A 26127-nucleotide genomic window follows, 5' to 3' on the forward strand; every position below is an offset into this window, starting at 1 on the left:
AACTAACTGAAAGTTAAAAAAAAGTATTAGTAAAAAAAAATGTATATACATATTTTATTTGATTTCTGTTAACATTTATATTCTTAGTTTTAGTTAACAATAATAACACTGAAACAGTATATAATTTATTTTTTTAAATTCTAATGGTTATTGTGGGGGAAATTTTTTTTATTTGTTTTTATTATCATTTTGAAATATGTCTATTTAGTTTTTATTAATTTATATTTCAGTTTTTTTGTAATTTCAACTAAAATATTTTAATTAGTTTTTATTATTATATTTTCCATTTTTATTTTAGTAAGTGTTTGTTTAAAGTTTTGGTTTAATTAGTTTATTAAATGTATTTTTTAACTTTAATGATTTAGTTTTAGTAATTTGAGCACTTCAGCACTTGAAACAAATTAAAAGAAAAAATACAAATATGGTGTGTGTGTGTGTGTGTGTGTGTGTGTGTGTGTGTGTGTGTGTGTGTGTGTGTGTGTGTGTGTGTGTGTGTGTGTGTGTGTGTGTGTGTGTGTGTGTGTGTGTGTGTGTGTGTGGGTAGGTTTAGGGGCAGTGTAAGGGGATAGAAAATACGGTTTGTACGGTATAAAACCATTACGCCTATGGAATGTCCTCACATTTCACAAAAACAAACGTGTGTGTGTGTGTGTGTGTGTGTGTGTGTGTGTGTGTGTGTGTGTGTGTGTGTGCGTTTGTACTTGTTCTTTAATCATGAGCTGATGACTCTCCATCATGAGCTCAAACTTGTCCCATTTGGCTCTCAGGGAGCTGATGGTGTCCACACCTCCACCCGCCACGGAGCGCAGCAGCCTGTTCTTCTCCTCCGCCTGCTGGAACTGAGGCAGAACCTGCACACAACATTTACACACACACACACATCTGTACACACTGCCGGTTCTTGCGTAGAATGAGCTGCAACATGGCTCATATTCAAGCTACATTTCCCATCCCACAGTGAAGTGAAAGAGGCTGTAGATGGAGATGTACCTCAGGTTTCTGGGTCTGTAATTGGCCGTGTTTGGTGTTGGCGTCCCCAATCTCATCAATGCTCTCGGGACGCAAGGACAGCGTCTCCATTGCACCGCTCACGAATGACTCAATAACCTGAATGTGACCTGTGTAGGTGAACACACACACAATGCAGATACAGCCAGCAGAGGTCAATGTTGCACCATCTGATCTGCTACACACCACTGGATGTGCTTGCGGTAATATCAGTGTTATTGTGACAGCAAATTTTGATTTAGTTTTAGTCAGTCTTTTGACTAAAATGCCATTTAGTTTTAGTCATATTTTAGTCACCTGAATTGTTTTTAGTTTTAGTCGACTAAATATCATAAGATTTCAGTCGACTCAATCTACAGTAGTTTTAGTCTCAATTGTCTTCAATTGTAATACATTAAGCATTAAAGCATTACATAACCGACTGTCACTTGAACTGACATTTTGACATCATTTTGTTTTTGACATAAAAAATACACGGAAGAGCACAATTCACTTTTTTGTTTGTTTTTAAAAAACATCTGCATAGTTTTTATAACTTTGTATTTCTGTTTTAGTCAGTAGGCCATATCAGGTTAAGCTAAAGCTTCAAATAAGTTTGTTTATTTATTTTTATTTATTTATTTAATTTATTTAATTTCAAGTAATGAAGATTGTTTTAATGGTTTTAGTGAACTATTATAACCTGATACTTTATTGAATATGTGTCAAATACTGGTCTTTCCTCCTGACTATGAATTCAATGGGAATTAAATGAAATACAGTTTATAGTGTAAGCAAAAACTAATATATAATGCGTGACTTTTAATGATAAACAAGCTGGAAATACACCGGGACTCTTATTTTGAAATGTCTGCGCCTCTGTTGCAGTTGCAGGAGCTCATTCAAGTTCAGATGAGGAGATAAAATATGCATTGTTACAACCGTCTAAAACATATTACTATATAAACATGGTAAAGTAAACATTGTCATTATTCATCAGCATTAGTTCATAAACAATATTCTGGCATAAATGTGTGTTATTGTTGATTGTGAGTCGCTCTGGAGCTGGATTGGGGATGAGCCGTGTTTTCCAGCCGTTAGATCAGTTCATATCAAATGTGCATCTGTTACTCAGGACATCAGTTCTGACTGGATCTCTTCACTAATAATCGCTCCCTAACATTTTCATCTCGTTTTTATTTGTTGGCGAAAATGACAGTTGATTTTCGCCATAGTTTTTGTCATCCAACACTAGTTTTTATTTAGTGATCGTCTCGTTTTCGTCAGTGAAAAAAGGTCGTTGACGTTGAAAATTATTCGTCAACGAAATTAACACTGGGTAATATGTCTAAGTTTTACATCTAATACTTCATATCACAACACTATATTTTTAACAACACTGGTTTGGAGGATGCATGCCTATGAGCACTGTGTGTGTGTGTGTGTGTGTGTGTGTGTGTGTGTGTGTGTGTGTGTGTGTGTGTGTGTGTGTGTGTGTGTGTGTGTGTGTGTGTGTGTGTGTGTGTGTGTGTGTGTGTGTGTGTGTGTGTGTGTGTGTGTGTGTGTGAATATCTGCTCTCACCCTGGATGGATCTCCTCAGGGACGTCAGAAGAGCGTCAAACAACTTCTGGATAAGATCGTCCACGGCTACTCTGACAGGTTCACAGTTCACCGTGACGCAGTCAACCTTCTCTGTGCTACACACACACACACACACACACACACACATATACCGTTAAATGCAGCACAACTTATCAAACACACAGTATATACACACTGAAGAGACAAAACATTATGACCAGTCACAGGTGAAGCCAAGATCGTCTCCTAACAAGGCCACATATTAAGGTCTGGGTAGATTAGATGGTGTATATTAGGGCTGTCAAAAGATTAATCGCGATTAATCGCATCCAAAATAAAAGTTTGTGTTTACATAATATATGTGTTTGTACTCTTTTAATTATTATTTATATATAAATACACACACAAGCATGTATATATTTAAGAAAAAAATATTATTTTTATATATAAAATATTTATATTTATATATATTATAGATTATATAAATGTATATACAGTATATACATGCAAATATTTCTGAAATATATACATGAATGTGTGTGTATTTATATATAAATAATAATTGACAGAGTACACAAACTTTTATTTTGGATGCGATTAATCGCGATTAATCTTTTGACAGCCCTAGTGTTTTGTAATCAGTGTTTTGGATGCATGTCAAGGGCCAAACTGTTATGGCAAGCCGACTGGGTCAGAGTATCTCTCCGAGGCTTGTGTGTCGCTCCTGGTCAGCAGAGCTGAGAGTTTCCCAACAGTGTCTGAGGAGGGACAAACCACAAACCGGCGACAGGATGTTGGGCGCCCAAGGCTCAATGATGCACAAGGGCAATGAAAGCTATCCCGTCTGGTCTGAGCCAACAGAAGGTCAACTGTGGCACACAGAATTTGATGGTTATTGGAGGAATGTGTCACAACACACACCAATCAGAGAGCCTATGATGACCCCTGTCCACCGCCTAGAATGGGCACGCGAGCGTCTGAACTGGACCTTTGAGCAGTGGAAGGTCACCTGGTCCGATGAGTTCTTCTCTTACATCACGAGGACGGGTGCACCGTTTAGGGACAGCACCAGGATCACTGTGGGACGAGGACAAACCAGTTCTGCTGGGAAACACGGCCATTTGTGTGGACGTGAATTTGACACTTGCCACCTACTGAAACATTGTTGCAGAGCAGCCTGTCATGACACTGGTGTTTCCTGGTGGAAGTGGCTCTTTTAGCAGATAATGCACCCTGACACACTGCACACACTGAACGGTTTGAGGAACATGAGGTGTTTCCCAGATCTCAATACAATGGAGCATCTGTGGAATGTGCTGGACCAACAAGTTCAATCCACTGCTGCTCGACCTCTAAACCTACAGGACTTGAAGGATCTGCTGCTGACGTCTTGGTGCCAGAGACCATGGCGGGTCGGCACTGTTTTGGCATGACCGACAGCATATCAGACATATCATAATGTTTTGGCTCATCGGTGTATGACAGGGTTCCTCAAATCTTGCCCTGGAGGGCCAATGCGTTGCAGAGTTTAGCTGCAACCCTGATCAAACTCACCTGAAGACATTGATTAGCATGTTCAGGTGTGTTTGATTAGGGTTAGAGCTAAACTCTGCAGGAAAGTAGGGCTGCGTCCCAATTCGCATACTATCCGTACTAAAGAGTATTCGAAAAAATAATTAGTTTGTCCCAAATCGTAGTATGTTGAAAAAAGTATTCCAAAGATTCCCGGATGGTTTACTATTTCCGGTCAGAATTCGAAGTGCAGATCCTCTAACGGCTGATATTGCCCACAACCCATTGCGAGATGGACGAGGATTAGATTAGAACTACAAACGCGGATAAAAAGTGTTTAAAAAACTACAAACATGACGGTTATGCGAGTCCGCCGGTTAAGTGGAGAGGGTTAGATAAAGGGGTTTGAGTGAGCAATTATCAGTATTTAACCTGACGAAAAGATATTTATTCAATATTATCCACATTATATTTCTCCTTCAGCAGCTTTGAGAACTTTTGTAATGATACGTTTGGCCATTAACTTTGCAAACACATGAGAGGAGTCACTGCATTAAAGACCCACGAAAGGCAGATCAACGAGCGACTACATTTCTCTCCGATACGGTAGGAAATTAAATTGAAAGTGGGGGATTTGAACTGTGACGATGATTGACAGGGCAGTTTAAACGGTGACGGGACGCACGTAACAGAGTCCGTTAAAGATGACGAAGTATATGTCCCAAAGCTTGCTTACTCTTCTGCTACACACTCAAAAGTATGTACTTTTTCTTCACAAAAAGAGTACATACTTTTAGGACGTAGTATAAGTAGGCAAATTGGGACGCAGCCTAGATCTCGTGGGCCAGATTTGATGATCCCTGGTGTATGATGTCACACACACACACACACACACACACACACACCTGGGCAGCCGCTCGGCCTCTTTTCCTTTGGCTTTGAGAGCTTTGAAGTTTCTCTCCCAGTCCTGGACACTGTGAAGGTGTTTCTCCACCAGAACATCTACATCCACCTGCCCCAGAACCACCCAGTCCTGGACACAGACACACAGGGAAATCAAACAATCACACATGCAAAAAGTAGTGGGAAAAAAAGGTAGTCAACAAACATTTTTTTGTCATATTTTCGTTTTGCGAAATTAACACAAGGCACAAGAAAACTAACAATTTTGAATTAAATTGTCGCGGTATCCGGTTATAGATAAACATCTAATATGCCTGTTGACAGTTTTGTTCTGTGGGAGGGGCATGAAAAGTCCTCACGTCCCCTGCACAGCCTGGAACATAACATTAATATCCATGACCTGCCATTTTTTGCGTTATTATCGTTGCTTGCTTCTTCACAATACCTGCAGAAGCTCTGATGATTTGGCTGTGCAGGTCCATATAAATTCTGCCTGTCCTTGAACATGGGCTGGTATATGCAAATTGTGGGGTAGGGCTGCAACAAACGATTATTTTAATAATCGATTAATCTAACAATTAATCGACTAATCGTCGATTATTGTCATTGCCATCGGCGACTAATCAGTACATTTTGAACGATTATTCAGCTTTTCCAATTAGTTAAAACATTGAGTTATACATATTCTAACTATAATATATGAAAAAGAAAATCACTTCAGCTTTTGAAATGGTTCATTTAATTAAGTTTGAGCCAAGTTCTCAGAACTCAAATAACACACAAATGCTCTCTAAGCATTGTTTAAATATTCTGTTCGCTTTCAATTGAAAAAATAAATAATAATAAACCAAAATTAGCTGCATTACAGACAACAACAACAACAAAAAAGATGTTTGAATGTAAACATCTCTTGGAGTATTACGAGCTTCATTTGTAAAACAATAACAGCCCCACTGCTTTTCTTAGAACTGACACAGAAAAAGAGGACATTTCCTTCAGGACACAAAGAATGGTACAAATATTAATCTGCAAATGACATTGCAGACAAAATGACATAATATTAATCTCTTACATGACAATTGAGCTGAAAGATTCTTATTCAACTTTTAATTAACAATATGAAAAAGTAACTGACATGATATTCTTCCTAACATCGCCTTTTGTGAGTCTTCATGCATATGGAACAAAATACAGGCAAGTGATGAGACCATAATACCTAATAGTGTTATAATAATAAAAACAGTCCTGACTCCAAGCTCGATCAAACTTTATTCTATGCTAAATAAATCATCACATTACTGTAATTATATTATTAGGGGTTCAAGCATGAAATGCTGAAACCCTATTGTAATTGTAAGGATTCGTAAAACGCATCGTGCAGGCCAAACCGTAAGGCCTAGAGACTTGAAACCTGGCCAGATGGTAGGCCTCAGTTTGGGGACAACCTATCAGAGTATGACCCCGAATGGCCCATAGGTGGCGCTACAGCAACCAAAAGTTCAAAATTGCTCATAACTCTTAGACTGTTTGTCTCAGGATCAAGTGTCTTATATCGTTGGAATCCTTGGCTCAAGGCAGACAAAATGGCTATCTCCGATTTTGATGTAGGCAGGGAAAGTTTTCTGCTATGTCGAATTTTGTCCAAAACCTACTTTTGCGAACTAGTCCCTGGTTTTTCGCCCGATCGGAACCGAACCAGTCTAGGACAATTCTCTGGACTCTCTAGATCAATAATTATCAAAAAAAAGTTGAACTTTGGCATTTGGGTGGCTGTAACAGGGTCATTTAAGAAAGGGGCGTGGCAAAATACACTAAAAAGCCTATTAATCCCAAATGAAAACTCAGAACTTCACCAAAATTGATGACCATATGTGTCAGAACATGGTGAGGAAGCATGCAGAGTTTCATGGAGATCGGACCATAGGTGGCGCTATAACTGGCAAAAAGCCTTCCTTCTTATTAGGGGTTCAAGCATGAAATGCTGAAACCCTATTGTAATTGTAAGGATTCGTAAAACGCATCGTGCAGGCCAAACCGTAAGGCCTAGAGACTTGAAACCTGGCCAGATGGTAGGCCTCAGTTTGGGGACAACCTATCAGAGTATGACCCCGAATGGCCCATAGGTGGCGCTACAGCAACCAAAAGTTCAAAATTGCTCATAACTCTTAGACCGTTTGTCCCAGGATCAAGTGTCTTATATCGTTGGAATCCTTGGCTCAAGGCAGACAAAATGGCTATCTCCGATTTTGATGTAGGCAGGGAAAATTTCTGCTATGTCGAATTTTGTCCAAAACCTACTTTTGCGAACTAGTCCCTGGTTTTTCGCCCGATCGGAACCGAACCAGTCTAGGACAATTCTCTGGACTCTCTAGATCAATAATTATCAAAAAAAAGTTGAACTTTGGCATTTGGGTGGCTGTAACAGGGTCATTTAAGAAAGGGGCGTGGCAAAATACACTAAAAAGCCTATTAATCCCAAATGAAAACTCAGAACTTCACCAAAATTGATGACCATATGTGTCAGAACATGGTGAGGAAGCATGCAGAGTTTCATGGAGATCGGACCATAGGTGGCGCTATAACTGGCAAAAAGCCTTCCTTCTTATTAGGGGTTCAAGCATGAAATGCTGAAACCCTATTGTAATTGTAAGGATTCGTAAAACGCATCGTGCAGGCCAAACCGTAAGGCCTAGAGACTTGAAACCTGGCCAGATGGTAGGCCTCAGTTTGGGGACAACCTATCAGAGTATGACCCCGAATGGCCCATAGGTGGCGCTACAGCAACCAAAAGTTCAAAATTGCTCATAACTCTTAGACTGTTTGTCTCAGGATCAAGTGTCTTATATCGTTGGAATCCTTGGCTCAAGGCAGACAAAATGGCTATCTCCGATTTTGATGTAGGCAGGGAAAATTTCTGCTATGTCGAATTTTGTCCAAAACCTACTTTTGCGAACTAGTCCCTGGTTTTTCGCCCGATCGGAACCGAACCAGTCTAGGACAATTCTCTGGACTCTCTAGATCAATAATTATCAAAAAAAAGTTGAACTTTGGCATTTGGGTGGCTGTAACAGGGTCATTTAAGAAAGGGGCGTGGCAAAATACACTAAAAAGCCTATTAATCCCAAATGAAAACTCAGAACTTCACCAAAATTGATGACCATATGTGTCAGAACATGGTGAGGAAGCATGCAGAGTTTCATGGAGATCGGACCATAGGTGGCGCTATAACTGGCAAAAAGCCTTCCTTCTTATTAGGGGTTCAAGCATGAAATGCTGAAACCCTATTGTAATTGTAAGGATTCGTAAAACGCATCGTGCAGGCCAAACCGTAAGGCCTAGAGACTTGAAACCTGGCCAGATGGTAGGCCTCAGTTTGGGGACAACCTATCAGAGTATGACCCCGAATGGCCCATAGGTGGCGCTACAGCAACCAAAAGTTCAAAATTGCTCATAACTCTTAGACCGTTTGTCCCAGGATCAAGTGTCTTATATCGTTGGAATCCTTGGCTCAAGGCAGACAAAATGGCTATCTCCGATTTTGATGTAGGCAGGGAAAGTTTTCTGCTATGTCGAATTTTGTCCAAAACCTACTTTTGCGAACTAGTCCCTGGTTTTTCGCCCGATCGGAACCGAACCAGTCTAGGACAATTCTCTGGACTCTCTAGATCAATAATTATCAAAAAAAAGTTGAACTTTGGCATTTGGGTGGCTGTAACAGGGTCATTTAAGAAAGGGGCGTGGCAAAATACACTAAAAAGCCTATTAATCCCAAATGAAAACTCAGAACTTCACCAAAATTGATGACCATATGTGTCAGAACATGGTGAGGAAGCATGCAGAGTTTCATGGAGATCGGACCATAGGTGGCGCTATAACTGGCAAAAAGCCTTCCTTCTTATTAGGGGTTCAAGCATGAAATGCTGAAACCCTATTGTAATTGTAAGGATTCGTAAAACGCATCGTGCAGGCCAAACCGTAAGGCCTAGAGACTTGAAACCTGGCCAGATGGTAGGCCTCAGTTTGGGGACAACCTATCAGAGTATGACCCCGAATGGCCCATAGGTGGCGCTACAGCAACCAAAAGTTCAAAATTGCTCATAACTCTTAGACCGTTTGTCCCAGGATCAAGTGTCTTATATCGTTGGAATCCTTGGCTCAAGGCAGACAAAATGGCTATCTCCGATTTTGATGTAGGCAGGGAAAGTTTTCTGCTATGTCGAATTTTGTCCAAAACCTACTTTTGCGAACTAGTCCCTGGTTTTTCGCCCGATCGGAACCGAACCAGTCTAGGACAATTCTCTGGACTCTCTAGATCAATAATTATCAAAAAAAAGTTGAACTTTGGCATTTGGGTGGCTGTAACAGGGTCATTTAAGAAAGGGGCGTGGCAAAATACACTAAAAAGCCTATTAATCCCAAATGAAAACTCAGAACTTCACCAAAATTGATGACCATATGTGTCAGAACATGGTGAGGAAGCATGCAGAGTTTCATGGAGATCGGACCATAGGTGGCGCTATAACTGGCAAAAAGCCTTCCTTCTTATTAGGGGTTCAAGCATGAAATGCTGAAACCCTATTGTAATTGTAAGGATTCGTAAAACGCATCGTGCAGGCCAAACCGTAAGGCCTAGAGACTTGAAACCTGGCCAGATGGTAGGCCTCAGTTTGGGGACAACCTATCAGAGTATGACCCCGAATGGCCCATAGGTGGCGCTACAGCAACCAAAAGTTCAAAATTGCTCATAACTCTTAGACTGTTTGTCTCAGGATCAAGTGTCTTATATCGTTGGAATCCTTGGCTCAAGGCAGACAAAATGGCTATCTCTGATTTGCTCGCCCTTCAGGCGCCAATTTCGAGTAAATTGCATTTTTTTGAAAAACCTATTTTTGCAAACTTCTCCTAGGTTTTTGGCCTGATCGGAACCAAACCACTGCAAGACTTTTCTCTGGAGTCTGACAATCAATAATCACCCAACAAATTCAAAATTTCAGTTAACGGTCGATAAGGGGAACCAAAATCTTTGATGGCACCAGGGCCATTTTTACTAAAATGGTTATAAATTGTCAACGGAAAGAGATTTTTTTGCTAAACTTGGGATACATCTTCGTGAGCTCAATCTGAGATCACTTGAAAAAAATCGCTACAATTGGCCACTAGGTGGCACTATAAAATGGTTATAACTTGTGAACGGAAAGAGATATTTTCGCAAAACTTGGGACACATGTTCATAAACTCAATCTGAGTTGACATGAAAAAAATCGCTACAATTGGCCACTAGGTGGCACTATAAAATGGTTATAACTTGTGAACGGAAAGAGATATTTTTGCAAAACTTGGGACACATGTTCATGAGCTCATTCTGAGGTCACGTGAAAAAAAATCATGACAATTGGTCACTTGGTGGCGCTATAAAATGGTTATAACTTGTGAACGGAAAGAGATATTTTCTCTAAACTTGGGACACATGTTCATAAACTCAATCTGAGTTGACATGAAAAAAATCGTGACAATTGGCAACTTGGTGGCACTATAACAGTGGAAAAAATCATGAAAATGTCTATAAGCGCACCCAACCGTTAGTCTACTGAAAATTGGCATGCAGTGTCTTTGTCCAGGGTGCCATGATAGTCTATGAGAACATTGGTGTATCTAAAAAAAACTCAGTATACGTCATTGGCACAATGCCTTGAAGGAGCCTTAGAAGTTTCAAGCCCGTGTTTTTTTCACAGGAGTGACCTCCTAAGAATCTTTGCCGAGTTCAACAATACCAAACATACCAGGTTTCGCCTTATGGTTTTAAGTGTCATTTAGAGCTTTAAAAAATTGTGGTTATCTTCAAAGCCGTTAGTCTGATCGAGACAACAACAAAAAAACTAAGGAAATTTGAAAACATAGGTAAATGGCTAAACAATAATGCCAAAATGTTAAAATTATGATCGGAACTGACAAAAAAATTAATTAAATCCAATCAATTTCACCCATGGATCATTTTGATGCTCTCACATGTTTGAAACGAACAATGATGGATTGTGATGAAATTTGTTTTGAATTGGAACTGGCGAATCCCCGTCCATACTGTCAATAACCGTTTGCAAAGACCCGCCCACTTTAGTTACTGTTGCTATGTCTGACAAGCGACGCCACTCTCACACCACACCAAGTTCTCACGCAGTGAAAAATACATTGCGGATCAGAGAAAAGACTGCACGCTGACAGACAAGTACTTTTGATATGAAACAAAGTCTCACCTTTCAAATGTAGTCATTTTTTAGAGACATTTAAACAATAAATACCATTTTGTGTCTCTTTAATGTGTCTGAGAGATCGTTGTAGACTCGAGGCTCAGTTAAAGCTGCTTGTGAACCGATCATCTCTTCCTTCTAGTTAATTTATATAATTAAAATAAACATGAAGGAACATAAAAGGAATGTTGTTTTAAAGTTCTAAGACGTCAGTACACTTTGTTTTTCAAATTTAAATCCTCCTATGTTAATCTACTAACTCTCCTGACTGCTTTGTTGGACAAAATGGCGGATTATGATTAGTCAGATCACCTGTCAATCAAACTCCCTGCGAAGGGTCAATTGAGAATGCCCGTGCGCACAATCCTGATCTAATCGACAACTTTGCAGTTGCACATAGTAAAGCCCGGAAAATCCCGCTATAATTTAAGAGAGCATCTTTTTCATGTATTTGGACCTAGGTCTAACAATGTGTTATGGTGCGCTGTCACCAGTGGGGTTTTTTTTTTTTTTTTTTTTTGGTGAGCGTAGGCTCCTCCTGATTTTGTTAGTCATCTCATCTCTTATATGCTGTGTATGATCATATCCTGTCCTATTCATGGTAGACTACTCGCGGACATTGCTTCATCAAGGGGCCCGCCTTGATAATCCTACTTAAGGGCCCGGTGTTGGCTCGTTACGCCACTGAATATAATTGTCTAAACTCCTAATCAAAATTACATATTTACAACAAATTTGACACATATAAATGGGCACACTTTGAGTACTACTAATAAAAGTGGTGGAGATCAGGCAAGACTATAAGAAGACTCAGGCAAAACGTGCTATAACTGTAAAGACGCTTTAAAACCATATATTTCCTATGGTAAACTGCCTGTAAATTGACTTTTTCATCTATTAAGGCAGTTGTTAAATGCTTGCTAAATAAAACTTAATGTCTTTTGATGCTTGTGTGCTTCAAGGCCTTAAAGGCCTTAACTGCTTGAACCCCGCTAAATGCTGCTTGCAGCTTTAATTATTGTTAAAATTATTACAATTATTCGTAGTATTGCATTCTCTTATAAAGAGATTTACCGCTAGTTAGTTAGTTGTTTGCTCTTTAAGTGCTCCAACATGCACGTTGTGCTCCTGTGAAAAGTTTCGTCTTGCACGTCTCAATCAGCACTAGTTCAGTGGTCAGGCTACTGATCAGGACAAGAGTCAATGGGCTGATCGCTGATCAGTGCCCTGACTACTGAACCAGGAGCTGATTGAGACGCAACTTTTGTTTGAAGCTATGTGAAACTTTCCCACATCTTGCTAGTTCAGATTAGTTTGCACTCCGTCATTCGCGCTCTGTTTTCTACCGCAACATTTGTAAGGGCTGCATTACACTCTAGCGCTACAGCGGCATAGCGGTCAAATCGCGATATTGCAGGCGCTTACATTAGGTCACATGAGATCAAACGACTACTCGACAACAAAGATATTTGTCGACAATTTTTTATTGTCGACTAATCGTTTCAGCCCTATTGTGGGGGTGTAAATATTAATGATACCGAGGGTTACGTCACATTCAGTGTAGTGCTGGGCGGTATACCGGTTCATAACGAATACCGGTATTTATTTTTGTTATGATATGAATTTTGATGATAGCGCAATACCGGTATGTGTCGCGTTCAGACGTTCGGACGTCACTAGCCGCGTTTCCATTACCCTTCAAATTGCGCAAATTGAAATTGCGAATTGAAAATACGCCCAATGGAAACGCGTCAATTTCGCAAAAACTCCCATCTATCGCAAAAAAGTTTTTACGCTCGCATGAGGTGGTTTTTCAGGCAATTCGGAAAAGGATATTTTCGCAAAACTGCAATGGAAACAGTTTTTCCGCATTTACAGGTCACCTGGTACGGTCACGCATTGCTCTCACACAGGGCCTACATATCATTTTTTTTCCACTCAAGTATGTACGAGATCTTATGTCGTTAAAACGACATATATTTTCTCCTAATAAGGAAAGTGGCGTAACTTTATAATGACGGACCCCGGTGCAACCACAAATATCATAACTATCTATAGGCCTATACTGTAATTATGACATATATTCAAGAAATGTATTAAAACAGAAAGACGCTATAGTTTCAGCCTTGCTCAAAGACTAGGTCAATCCATTCCCGACAATCTTGGTTTGCTTCTTATTTATTAAATATAGCCTACAGCCAAATAGTTGTTAAACATTGATCAAAATTAAAATACAATTTATACAAAACGAAATTAATTTTAAAGAAAGACGTTCTAGAAAACACAATTCAATTGTGCTCAAAATCCATGTCTCCAGACATAAGCGCATCTGATTATGTGCTTTACTCATGCTGCTCACTTTTCATAATCAACATATGAAATTAAAAGATTATAATATTTAGACATAGCCTAACTATATGAAACTAAATAGGCTATGTTTTCTTTAACCCTCTTTCCGACGAAGTCGTTGTCGCCTTTTGATGAATTTTTTCCTTAGGCTATTCCAGCGGAAACTTAAAATACTCCGTCATTTTTAGCCATACAGATAAGTGCAAGAGATAATTATGAACAGTAAACGGTCTACTTTTATTTGTGTACACTCACGATAACAGCAAAGGCCGTGGACTCAGGGAACATATTTTGCACTCCAAATGCTGTCTTCATTGCAAAAATATATTTTGTTTATTAAACGCAAAGTTTTTCATTTCAAAAGCATTTCTAAATTTAGTTTATATTTCCAAAAAACGAAATTCCATGCCAAAATAACGAAGTGGTAAAAAAACTGAGTTACCACCATGCAAATTCAAACTTTTCGCTCGTCTCTGTATGTGGCAATGCGTCACAATAACCTGCCGTATGTAAAAGTCGCTCATTCTTTACAGATGATGGTATGTTTGGACAGAAGACGAGTTCTTTATTAAACTCATAAAAAAACAATAGAATATAAAATGCCACAATTTATCATAACACCTCATTATGTGCCGCTCAAGTATAAGGTGCTTTCCGTGCCATCAGTGCTATAACATGCACGTCTCTTACTATTAAAAATAATGGCGTGCGGTGGCTGGGATATACATAAACCTAACAACATACATAGCATGATTTTTGGAATGATTTATCACAAGAGGAAAAAAAATGTTTTAGTCGCATAACATTAGTTAATGGAAACGCTGTCATTTCGCAATATTTTTTTGTCGACTTTTAGAAAATATCGCAAAAGTTTTGCGCAAATCTGTAATGGAAACGCGGCTACTGTTTGAGAGGGGTCCCGTTTCACTGTTGCACTGTAGTGCGAGCACAGCTGAGATCGCATCACAGCCTATGGTAAGTCCGAAATCCCCCCCCTAAAGCCTCATTCACTATTCCCTACGTTATCCACTTATATTGTTCACTTGAAAGAGCCAATGAAATCGAGCGAGTGAATTCGGACAGCCATTGTGTGTACACTCGTTATTGCAGTGCAATGTGAGATCGAATGAGTGAGTGCCCTCAATAACGTCCACTATGGTTTCGGACACCACTACAAAATGGCTGTCCCCTCCAATAATGCCCTATTTGAGGTTATAGGGAGCGATTTCGGATTACAGCGGAGAATTCAAACTACACGCGGCGCGCAGAGAGAGCAGTTTCTGCGCGGAGCTGAGATTAACGTTCTCCACATGGATCATATTATAGCACATATAGACCGGAGCGAGCGCATTTACGTTTTTTATAGACATATTTCATATACTCTAGTGCTCTAAACATAAACCGGCAGCGTGTATGCGCACATTTCATCACGTCTTCTTCAAATGAAATGTAACGTTAGGCTAAAGACACTGAACATGACCGCGATGACACGATGCTACACAGAAGACGATGCAAGTTAATAAATAGACTGACAACTTACAGAAGAGTGGGCATAAATGTAACTGCTTTATTCTTTCTGTGTTAAACTGACGCGTGTCGTTTGTTCAGAGACTGTTGTGCTCTTAAATGTACTGAACATATCCTTAAGACAGTTGAATGTTCTTCCGCGTTTCTCCCTCGTTTTGTCAGTTTGTTGGGTTAGATTTTTAAAATGCTTAACCCTCTGGGGTTCTTCGGGTCAAAAATGACCCGAAGCGTTTTATAATTTTTTTTTTTAAATCGTGGCTTCATCGGAATGGTCCGAAACTTGGTGACTTTATTGGTACTTTAACACCCAAATAAATTGGGGACAGGATTTGAAAAGTCTAAGTTGTCATAAAAAGGGGGGGATCTCTAAAACATCAAGAGTGCAAAACAGACAGAAAAACTCACAAACACAAAAACACAATTAGCTTTTGGAATGGCACGCATTCATTTGTGTGTGCATGTATTTTTGTGTGTATAACTGTGTGTGTGTGTGTGTGTGTGTGTGTGTGTGTGTGTGTGTGTGTGTGTGTGTGTGTGTGTGTGTGTGTGTGTGTGTGTGTGTGTGTGTGTGTGAGTTTTTTTGTCTGTTTTGCACTCTTGATGTTTTAGAGATTCACCCCTTCACTGTTGAGTCATTTTTTTCTGCATCCTGGCTGATTTCTAGATTGTATGCACAAAAAAACTCAATTTCCCATTCATTTCCTATGGGGGTCATTTTTGACCCGAAGGTCCTGAGTGTGACTATTTTTTTTACGACCACTTAGACTTTTCAAATCCTGTCCCCAGGATTGTGTTCATATACCAAGTACCAATAAAGTCACCAAGTTTCGGACCATTCCGATGAAGCTACGATTTTTAAATTTGTTTTATAAAACGCAAGATCCACTATAGTGGTAAAAATGTGCTATTGCGTGATAAAAATGCTCAATGTGTCCACCGGATGGCACCGATCTCATTAAAAAATTGCTTTCATGAGGCCTAGGCTTGACTCTAAAATGAAATACACCTTTAATAAAAAAAAAATAAAAAAAAATAAAAAAATTATATATATATATATATATTTATATATACATACATTTTTAATTATATTAAATGGGAAAAAATGGGTCATAATTATTGCATAAATATTAATTATCAATCATAAAATTATCTCAAAACACCAAAAAAGAAAAGAAAAAATATTATTGAACAAAAATATATTTCATTGATTTTACTCAAATCTTTTTTATCTTAATCCCGCCCTCCGGGTCATTTTTGACCCAAAGGTCCTGAGTGTGACCCATAAATGAAGAACCCCAGAGGGTTAAGGTGCCATCAACTCTTTTTTCTATCTCCATGGTCATATTTTAATATGCATGTGTCTGTAATGAGTGTGTTGCATGTGTTTTATTGGTTGTTGTCTCCCCACAGCATCATTGTGTGGGGCTTTGTAAACCTGTATTAACTCTAGTGTGGAGTTTTTCTACAATATTCACTCATCATGACAGTAAAGTAGGGCCTTCTAGTCAATCTGCTGCTGTATATCCTCCCTCAATTAGTAGAAACTGTGGTTAACACCCAGTCATGCATAGGGGGAAAAAATACCGTCAGATACCGCAAAACCCATTTAATTTTGGAAAATACTGTGATATTAATTTTTGGTCATACCGCCTGTACAGAACTCTTATTATAGATATATAACTATGCCTAGAAGTATAACTATGCCAAGGTAAATACAGTTTTCCATTCTATGGCACTTTCAATGTCAAAGGTCATGCATTCCAAACAAACTCTGGTGCAAATTCATCTGTTGCATTGAAGAAACTAGTAGACAAATGACAACATTACATAATAATAAATTAATAAACCCAGACTGTTAAATACGGATTCACAAAAAAATGTAAAAACATGAATTGTCCTGTGAATTATTTGCTCCGGAGCAGTGCTATTTTAATATTATTTCTATACTATTATAGTATTTATTAATAATATTTAAGTTTTCATTTTAATTTTAGTTAATTTATGTTTTTTTGTTATATGCTTGTCATTTGTAATTTTTAAATTAAAATGAAAATTATTTTTATTTCAGTGTAAGTTTAGTACTTTTTTTAATCTAAAGTTTTTTATGTAATATTTATATTTCATGTTTTTTCAGCTTTATTTCAATTACCCAAAAAAAAAAAACTGTTTTATTTAACAATAACAACTGTCAAAGACACATTTGGGAATTATTGGCTCCGGAGCAGTACTATTTTAATATTATTTATATACTGTTATAGTATTTAAGTTTTCATTTTAATTTCTAGTTAATGTTTTTGTATTTTTGTTATATGCTTATGTCATTTTTATTACTTTTTTATTCATATTTATACTTAGCTTAAAAAAAAATCTAGTAAGTTTAGTTCTTCAACTTTTTTATCTAATATTTTTTATCTAATATTTATATTTAGTTTTTTTCAGCTTTGTGTCAATTACATATTTTTTTTAAATAATTTTATTGATATATTATTATAGTATTTATTAATAATATTAAAGTTTTTATTTTAATTTTAGTTCATATTTTGGTATTTTTGTTATATGCTTATGTCATTTTTATTACTTTTTTTATTAATATTTCTACTTAGATTGAAATTATTTCTATTTCAGTGAAAATTTTAGTAAGTTTAGTACTTCAACAAACTGTCTCTAATATTTATTAGATATTTTTTATCTAAAGTTTTTAATGTAATATTTATATTTAGTTTTTTCAGCTTTATTTCAATTACAGTAAGTACAGTAAAATATTTTTTTTTAACAGTTTGAGTTTTATTTAACAATAACAACTGTCAAAGACACAATTGTGAATGATTGGTTCCGGAGCAGTGCTATTTTAATATTATTAATATACTATTATAGTATGTATTACTAATATTTAAGTTTTATTTAATTTTAGTTAATGTTTTTGTATTTTAGTTATATGCTTATGTCATTTTTCATTTATTCATATTTATACTTAGCTTGCAAAACAATTTTTTTCTGTGTAAATTTTTGTAAGTTTAGTACTTCAACTTTTTTATCTAATATTTATATTTAGTTTTTTAGCTTTGTGTCAGTTTTTTTAAATAATATTATTTATTTAATATTATAGTATTTATTAAAAATAAAGTTTTATTTTATTTTAGGTATGCTTATGTTATTTTTATTACTTTTTTATTAATATTTCTACTTAGATTGAAATTATTTTTATTTCAGTGTAAATTTTAGATATATTAATATAAATTTATATTTCTTTTTTCTGCTTTATTTCAATTACCCCCCAAAAAAAATTTTAACAGTTAAATTTTATTTAACAATAACAACTGTCAAAGACACATTTTGAAACTTAATTTCGGCAGATGCTTTCCTTTTGCATATTGCTGGACCAGTTCATCGTGATATAAAAACACGTGTGATTTAATGAATATGTGCAATGAATAATGTTGGTACTGCATTGGGGTCGGAAAAAAACATTTGAGTTTATTTTCAAAAGGGTCAAAAGTTGAAGAAACCTATTCATTCAGATACTAAACTCATTTATTGTTGGAATTCTCAAAATTTCGGCTGCAAACCTTCCCTTCTGCTAGTAGCCACGTCAAAAAATCCAATCCAGCAAAACTGAAATAAACCACTTTTATCCAAAAGCTTTTCTTAGGTCGCTTTCTTAGGAAGTGATGAAATGAGCAAAACGCTGAGCTGTCAGATTTGGAAACACACTCTACTTAATAAATTGGCCTACAGTGGGCAACTTGTCTGACTTGTGCAAGTTAATAAAACTACGATGATGGATCATCGTCAGCGAACAGAGTGTTTTATACGGCTAATTAAAGCAGCACCTGCCCACTGATCGGACATCTGCTCAGATCTCCGACAGAACGTATTCTGTATAAAGAGGAAGCGCTCAGCCCATTTCCCCTCTGTGTGGGCGGCAGAAATCAGAAGTGAGTTTGAGTGCGAGTGGGCTGGGATTCCCCGTGACAGTACTAAAGCGTCCTTTGGCATAGTGTGCGCTGCTCTAAACCACAATTGAAAGCAGTCAGCATTTCAAGAATGGAAGTTTGTAAATGCTAAAGCACAATAAATAGATGCTAACACTTGTTGTATATTTAAAATAAAAACTAGTGCACTGATCTCTAGACGTCATTTGGGCATCATAGATGCACGTCTGGGTAGGTTTTAAGCTGCAGGTAATGTCTTATAAACAGGGGATCTGGTTGGACGTGTGTGTGTGTGTGTGTGTGTGTGTGGGTGTTTACGGTGTTTTCTTGAACATCACTATAAAAGTGACCTCAGTTTATGACCTTTATGTGCAGAAATTCCCATCATGTTCTAATATTCTAATACAATTGGAATCCACCATGCATGCATTAATTGTCCAGAACTTTATTACAATAAGCATTTCTCTCAACTATCACTTTTAAGAGAATATTGCAATGTGTTCTGGGATTGCTTTATGCTTGAACAGTGTACTGGAGTCTTCTGCTCACCACGGCTGCATTTATTTGACCAAAAATACAGTAAAAACAGTGAAATATTATTATAATTTAGAATAGCTGTTGTCTATGTGATTATATAGTGAAGTGTGATTTATTCCTGTGATCAAAGCTGAATTTAACATCATTACTCCAGTCTTCAGTGTCACATGATCCTTCACTAATCATTCTCATATGAGGATTTGCTGCTCGAGACACATTTATGATTATTTTCAGTGTTGAAAACAGTTCATATTTCTGTGGAAACCGTGATACGTTTTATTTTGCATGGTTCTTTGATGAGTAGAAAGTTCAAAAGAACTGCATTTGTTTGAAATAAAACAGTTTGCAATGTTAAAAATGTCTTAACTGTGACTTTTGATCAATTTAATGCATCCTTGATGAATAAAAGTATTACGTTTACTAGGGATGCAACAATACAGTTAGTCCACGGTTCAATAAATACCTCGGATTTTAACCACGAATTTCGGTTCGGTTCTTGTCACATCAGTTGCTATTCTATTCTTAGGCGACAGGAACAGCAAGAGGTTAAGGAGAAAAAAGACTATTTCTTTATTGCAATACTCTATACAATATACATTGATTCTTATTAAAGCTAATGTATTAAAGTTTTTCAGTCAAGAGCAGTGAGTGATTTTCTCTTTGTCTTTTGTTGTTGTATTAACATTAAAGGGATAGTTCACTCAAAAATGACAATTCTGTCACGCTCAAGTTGTTTTAAACCTGAAAAAAGTTCTTTCTTCTGTTGGACATAAAATATATTTTGAAGAATGTTGGAAACCAACCAGTTGCTGGTTCCCATTGTAGGAAATAATAATATGGAAGTCAAAGGCTACCATCAACTGTCTGTGTTCAACAGGAGAAATGAATACAGGTTTGGAACAATATTAGAGTGAGTAAATAATTACATGATTTTAGAGGTGAACTGTCCCTTTAAGGACAGCGTGTTCACTATAGGCTGCGCTGCTGTCAATTTAAGACATGTGTGCATCTAATATACAGAAACACGCCGATTTTACTTTCCCTTTAGACATAACCGACTGTGTTTATGTTAAAGGGGTGGTAAACCACGATTTCACTATTCTAACTTTAGCTAACGTGTAATGTTGCTGCTTGAGCATAAACAACATCTGCAAAGTTACAACGTTCAAAGTTTAAAGCAAAGGGAGATATTTGCTTTTAAAGAAATCAGTTTCTAAGGACTACAGCAAACGGCCGCTAGGGACTACTACACATTCACCCAGGTTTTGCTGACATCACCAGGCCCAATATTTACATAAACCCCTCCTCCGGGGAATATTAAATAAGGGGGGGGGCCATTTTGTATCGCGGCGCTGTTGTGGTATAGTTAGGCTGGAGTGGTGTTGCCGCGATGCCGAGGAAACGCTGTTATTTTCATCCGGATTGCAGGTCTGGGGTACTTGCTCTGTTCAGCCTTCATAGGGACGGGGGTGCGTTGCAGAGCGTTTAAAATAAAACATGTTATATGCACGTGTGTTTGAGTCAGCGGGGAATCAGGCGCGCGCAGGGCTCCCTGCAGCACATCCACGGAGGAGAACATCCACCGTCTTCGCGATTTCAATGCCAGATTTGCACAACGTCAGCTGCGTGAAAAAAACACTGCCGGTGCGTGGATGCACGACGCGCGCGCTGCACATTTCACGGAGGACAACACAAACTTCCACAAACTTCGCGAGTTCAATACAGGATATGCACAACGGCTTGTCCTGAAAGCTGGATTTACAAACAGAAACTGTTTACGGGCCACAACCTGTAAGTCTGATTTATTTTTCATCGATGTGTTTTCCTGTAATAGGTTGTAGCAAGGAAGTAAACAGATGACAACACTGTTCTGCAAACCAGTCTGTTAAATGCTCATTCATACTTAACGTTATCCGACGAACACCTAACGTTTCAAACACTAACGTTAAAATCTCAACAGCGAACCTGGCATTAGTGTAAATGATTCTTTGATTAGAGCTTTTATGTATTGTTTATCTACAGGCATGCTAAACATGGTTCTGTGTGTGATTTGGCTAACTTACTAGTTTAAGCCAGTGCTTAGTGTTTGTTTTGGGTTAGTTCTTGTGACAGATATTTGGCTATAATCGTTCTAAAAATACAAAAGTTAAAGTGCCATTCAGTAGCGATCATTATAGATCCGCAGTCTTTACTCTTGAGGACTGAACAGTTTCTGGTCGATCATCTTCACTCAAATGTTCTGGGTCTGATTCAGGCTCATATGGTTTTATTGACGCCGTTGTTTCTAACACTGACCAAAGCACAGCCTCCGATAAAGGTAAGGGGCGTGACGTTTCCGACATACGTGCACTAGGCGTTTAGCGAATCACAACACACTGGGCCAGCTAACCAATCTGAGCCCATCGCGTATTTTTGAGGGACTGGCTTCATACAACCCGGAAAGCATCAGACCGTTTTACAAGGAGGGACAGAGCAGTGTAGAATAAAGGTCAAATATATGAAAAATAAGGCAATTTTTTTTAAAACGAAGCATGAACACGTTACAGTGCACCCCACAAACACAGTCAAGCCTTCAAAAGAATGTGTTTTACCACCCCTTTAACCTTGTATTTGACAGTATTAGCACAGTAAGACGACTACTTAGTCCAGTAATCACGTGTTTGACAGGCGTTTAGTGCGCGCGCTCGGAAAAGCGCATGTTTAAACGGTGCATAAGCACGCAAATTAAATGTTTAACCAGCAAGGTTTTAAAACGCATGCAAATAATGAACTTTCGTGATTGTGAGTGTTATGTGAGTATAACTCTAACCACTACCACTGTGAAGTTTATACCACTAACGTGCAGTGTTGGGGGTAACGCATTACAAGCAACTTGAGTTACGTAATCAGATTACTTTTTCAAGTAACTAGTAAAGTAACGCATTACTTTTCAAATTTACAACAAAATATCTGAGTTACTTTTTCACATTTATTTGACTGACAGCTCTCCTGCCCCCATGTTGAGAAAGATCGAGAGTAAGTGCAGAGGCGTGTGTGTGTGTGTGTAAATGTGTTATTGTAGTTCTAGACTAAATGTGAGCATTTATTCATCTCACTTGCACAATACAGATTCAGTACTCCTCAAAATGAATAAAATCAGTCAAATGCAAAATCAGAGTACTATGCAAACCTCAAATATATAAATATTAAATAAAACAAATATTGTTATGCATTTAATCTACCTTAATTGACTAATGTCTTGCTGCTGACCTTTGATGATTCAGTTAAACCATGAGCAAATATTACTAGATTTTTTTGTTTTTATTGGTAAAACTTTTTTCTCCTGCGTCCTATTCTTCCATTATCCAGAATGGCAGCACATTTTTACCTCACCCTGAGGCTTATTATTTCAATTTTGGAAAAAGTAACACAAAAGTAACGCAAAAGTAACGTAACACATTACTTTTCTTAAAAAGTAACTGAGTAACTCAATTAGTTACTTTTTAAGGGAGTAACGTAATATTGTAATGCATTACTTTTCAAAGTAACTTTCCCCAACACTGCTGACGTGTGATGTGAATGTATGTCGCGTTGTTCAGGGATGGAGGATATATTGGGATGGAGGCAAATGATAGAATGTGTAGAAAAATAATAATTTTTTCCAAAAAAAACGCAATTCACAAGCGCGTATTGAACCTTGAATGCCGTACTGAACGGTTCAATATTATATTGAGAATTGTGGCATCCCTAACGTTTACTGACCCCAAACTTTTGAACGGTAGCTAAAATCTTTAAAAGCCCCAAAATCATTGGTGCATCGATGACGTTACCCAGTTAGGGTTTGAAACGCAGCATGTGTACCTTAAACTTGTCCAGCACTTGTGTGAGTCGACTGAAGAGGAGTTCAGCTTTGCTGAAGATGGTCAAGAAGCCGCTGGCGTTGCGTTCGATCATGCAGGTGAATATGGGCTCCTCTCCCGCCTCGCTCACGCCCTTAAACTGGTTCGGGATGCAGATGAACCGTTTCATCTCGCGGTAGTACTTCGCCCTGACCTCTTCAAACGCAGGACGGAACTGCAGCCGCCCCTGCCTGAAGAAACAACAGCTTCTGTGAGTAAATGATGAGGTTTTTGCGTGAGCTAGTCCTTTAAAACGCATCAAGAGGACAGAGGCTCTTACTTGAAGATGAGGTCGATATTAATCTCCGGCAGGTTCTTGTTGAGGGCCTCCAGTCCCACCTGATACTGATGCTCCAGAGCTTTATACAGCTGATGGTTCCAGTGCTGACGCCAGGCCCTCATGTCTCCTGTACGAAACCCCTGAACACACACACACACACACATCCAGGCATGTTTAAGGATGCTGATTGAAACACTGACTGTTCCAAAACCCAGTGAACTGCCTACACAGACAGTATTTTTAGACACTATTATGCCACCGCTTTATAAGCAACTTTGGGAAGATTGTTGCCGCATGTTGTGTTCCCAGATGCACAATACAAGCGAACTAAACTGAGTTTGTGTGGGGCAGCTTTTACTGTGAAGCGAGCCGCTCTGCAGACTCATGATCACCTGAGACTCCAGTGTGGCAAATCCAGTCCTGAGATCCTGAAGACCATCTTTCCATCTTTGCTGCTGACGCAAGAGATCCACTCCCATCAGACACACCACCTATAAAACACACGCACAGAGGCAGTCAGCCAGCTCTTCCATCTGTGCCTCGATGCTCCAAACGTCAGGATGAAGGCCTGAGGAAGAGGAAAGCGCGAGATCACCTTGTCAGTGAAGTCGGTGTGCCACTTCCTGAGTTTGCGGTTCTCCGTGGAGAGTCTCTCAGCGGCGCTCTGCAGTTTACTGATGTACTGCTCCAGCTCTTTAGGATTCTCCCATGTGATCTGGAGTTTTCCGCCTTCCTCCCGAGATTGAGACCGTGGGTTCTATTGTACAACAAACAGAAAGATGATGTGACAAAGTGACCGGTTTATTATACTATGACACTCAAGACACTGCCTGTAGTCATTTATCATGCAAAATACACTGCGGTTTAAAAGTTCGGGGTCCGTAAGAATTAGGGTTGGGAATCGAAAATCAATTCCAATACTGGAATCGGATATTTAAGGTCAGGAATCGGATACTTATTATAAAATTAAAACTTTGATTCCTCTTATCGATTCATTTGTGTGCATTTTAGTATGACCTGCACTCTGCAGTTGCACACACATCCAAAGCGTTGATTTTATGTTATTTTAAACCATTCAAGCTCAAAAATGTGCAGTGTTTTCCACATCCAGAGCACGCACACAGAAAGCCACCTCTCTTAAGCCGCGTTTCCACCACAGGAACTTTCCCCAGGGACTTTGGGGTGGTACTCGTGTGTTTCGATCGCAGGAATCGGGGGCTAAATGAAGTTCTGGGTAAATATTTCCCCCTCAAAATGGCCCGGCTTGCGAGGTAGTACTTAAGTTCAGGAACTTTCAGGGGGGGATGATTGGTTGAGTTCATGCAGCCTTTTGATTGGTCGACTCGACGCAGCATTTTATTTCAGACACTATTTTAATTAAAGGTCTGTGGCGTTGCGTGCAGTAAGAGTCGTTTGCTATTCGAATCAACAATGGAGTTTAAAAAATACAACCGATGGGCCGACGATGAGGTTCAGGCTTTATTTAGAGTATTTGCAAAGGACGAAATCTGGTGGGAACTGTAAAGTCGACGCGCGCAGTCCTTCGTCACCGGACTAATCTTCACTGCACTTTAGACCGCGAAGGAAACGCAGACAGCAGCAGGTCTGGGGGGAAAAGAGTTCCTGGGACAAATTGTTCTGGGTAATTTCGGAAGAAATGGGGCTATACTGTATAGTGAGTTTTCTTCCACACGTTTGCACTCGAACAGACAAATACACACAAAACATTTTAAAATATCCTTGTGTAAACAGCCGTTTATGTCTTAAGTGAACGTAGAAAACGCGTGTATATTGGATCTTAAAGTGACAGCAGCCTAATAAACCTGCTGCCATCTCTATAATAACGTATTAAAACAACAAAAGACAAAGAGAACATTTCGAAGACCAAGACTTCGCTCGCTGTTCTTGACTCAATAACTTTTGTAACGTAATGTATATTTTATTTATAAAGTGTAGCGTTATTTTACATTTGATTACAGTTTCTGTACCTGAATACAATTTTCAGGTACTTCAATCGTATCTTTGTTGAGTTGTTTTTTGTGGGATTGCTCATTTGTTCTTTTTTTAATCACTGAGTGTTTATGTGTCTTTAATAATGTTTGAAATTTATATTAGTTAGGGTAGTGGTTTTTGCAATGGTATTTTTTTAGTTCCTTGTGTAAATGTTCTTTAGCGTGTTGATCTTTGTTCTTTCCAATAAGACTTCGATATCTACGTTTTTTACCTTATTGGAATCAAAATTAGTATGGATAAAATGGGAATTGATAAACATAATCAGAATCGTTAAAATTCAATCTATACCCAATTCTAGTAAGAATTGTAGGGCTGCAACAACTAGTCGATAAAATCATAATCGATAATGAAAATCATCGACAACGATTCTCATTTTCGATTA

At 38.3% G+C, this 26127-nt stretch overlaps 1 protein-coding gene across 1 annotated transcript in view; it reads right to left on the bottom strand.

The window, feature by feature from the left end:
- Positions 1–26127, bottom strand: part of dync2h1 (dynein cytoplasmic 2 heavy chain 1) — a 236601-nt gene that overhangs the window by 175525 nt on the left and 34949 nt on the right. The window contains exons 15-22 of the mRNA XM_079823510.1: positions 24328–24489; positions 24125–24223; positions 23733–23872; positions 23415–23643; positions 4987–5114; positions 2570–2685; positions 991–1118; positions 702–851 (exon numbers count right to left, since the gene is read on the bottom strand). Of these exons, the coding sequence (XP_079679636.1) occupies positions 702–851; positions 991–1118; positions 2570–2685; positions 4987–5114; positions 23415–23643; positions 23733–23872; positions 24125–24223; positions 24328–24489 (1152 nt within the window). The remainder of the gene's footprint in view (positions 1–701; positions 852–990; positions 1119–2569; positions 2686–4986; positions 5115–23414; positions 23644–23732; positions 23873–24124; positions 24224–24327; positions 24490–26127) is intronic.

This window comes from Gobio gobio (assembly GCF_949357685.1).
Source record: "Gobio gobio genome assembly, chromosome: 8".
Taxonomy (NCBI): Eukaryota; Metazoa; Chordata; class Actinopteri; order Cypriniformes; family Gobionidae; genus Gobio; species Gobio gobio.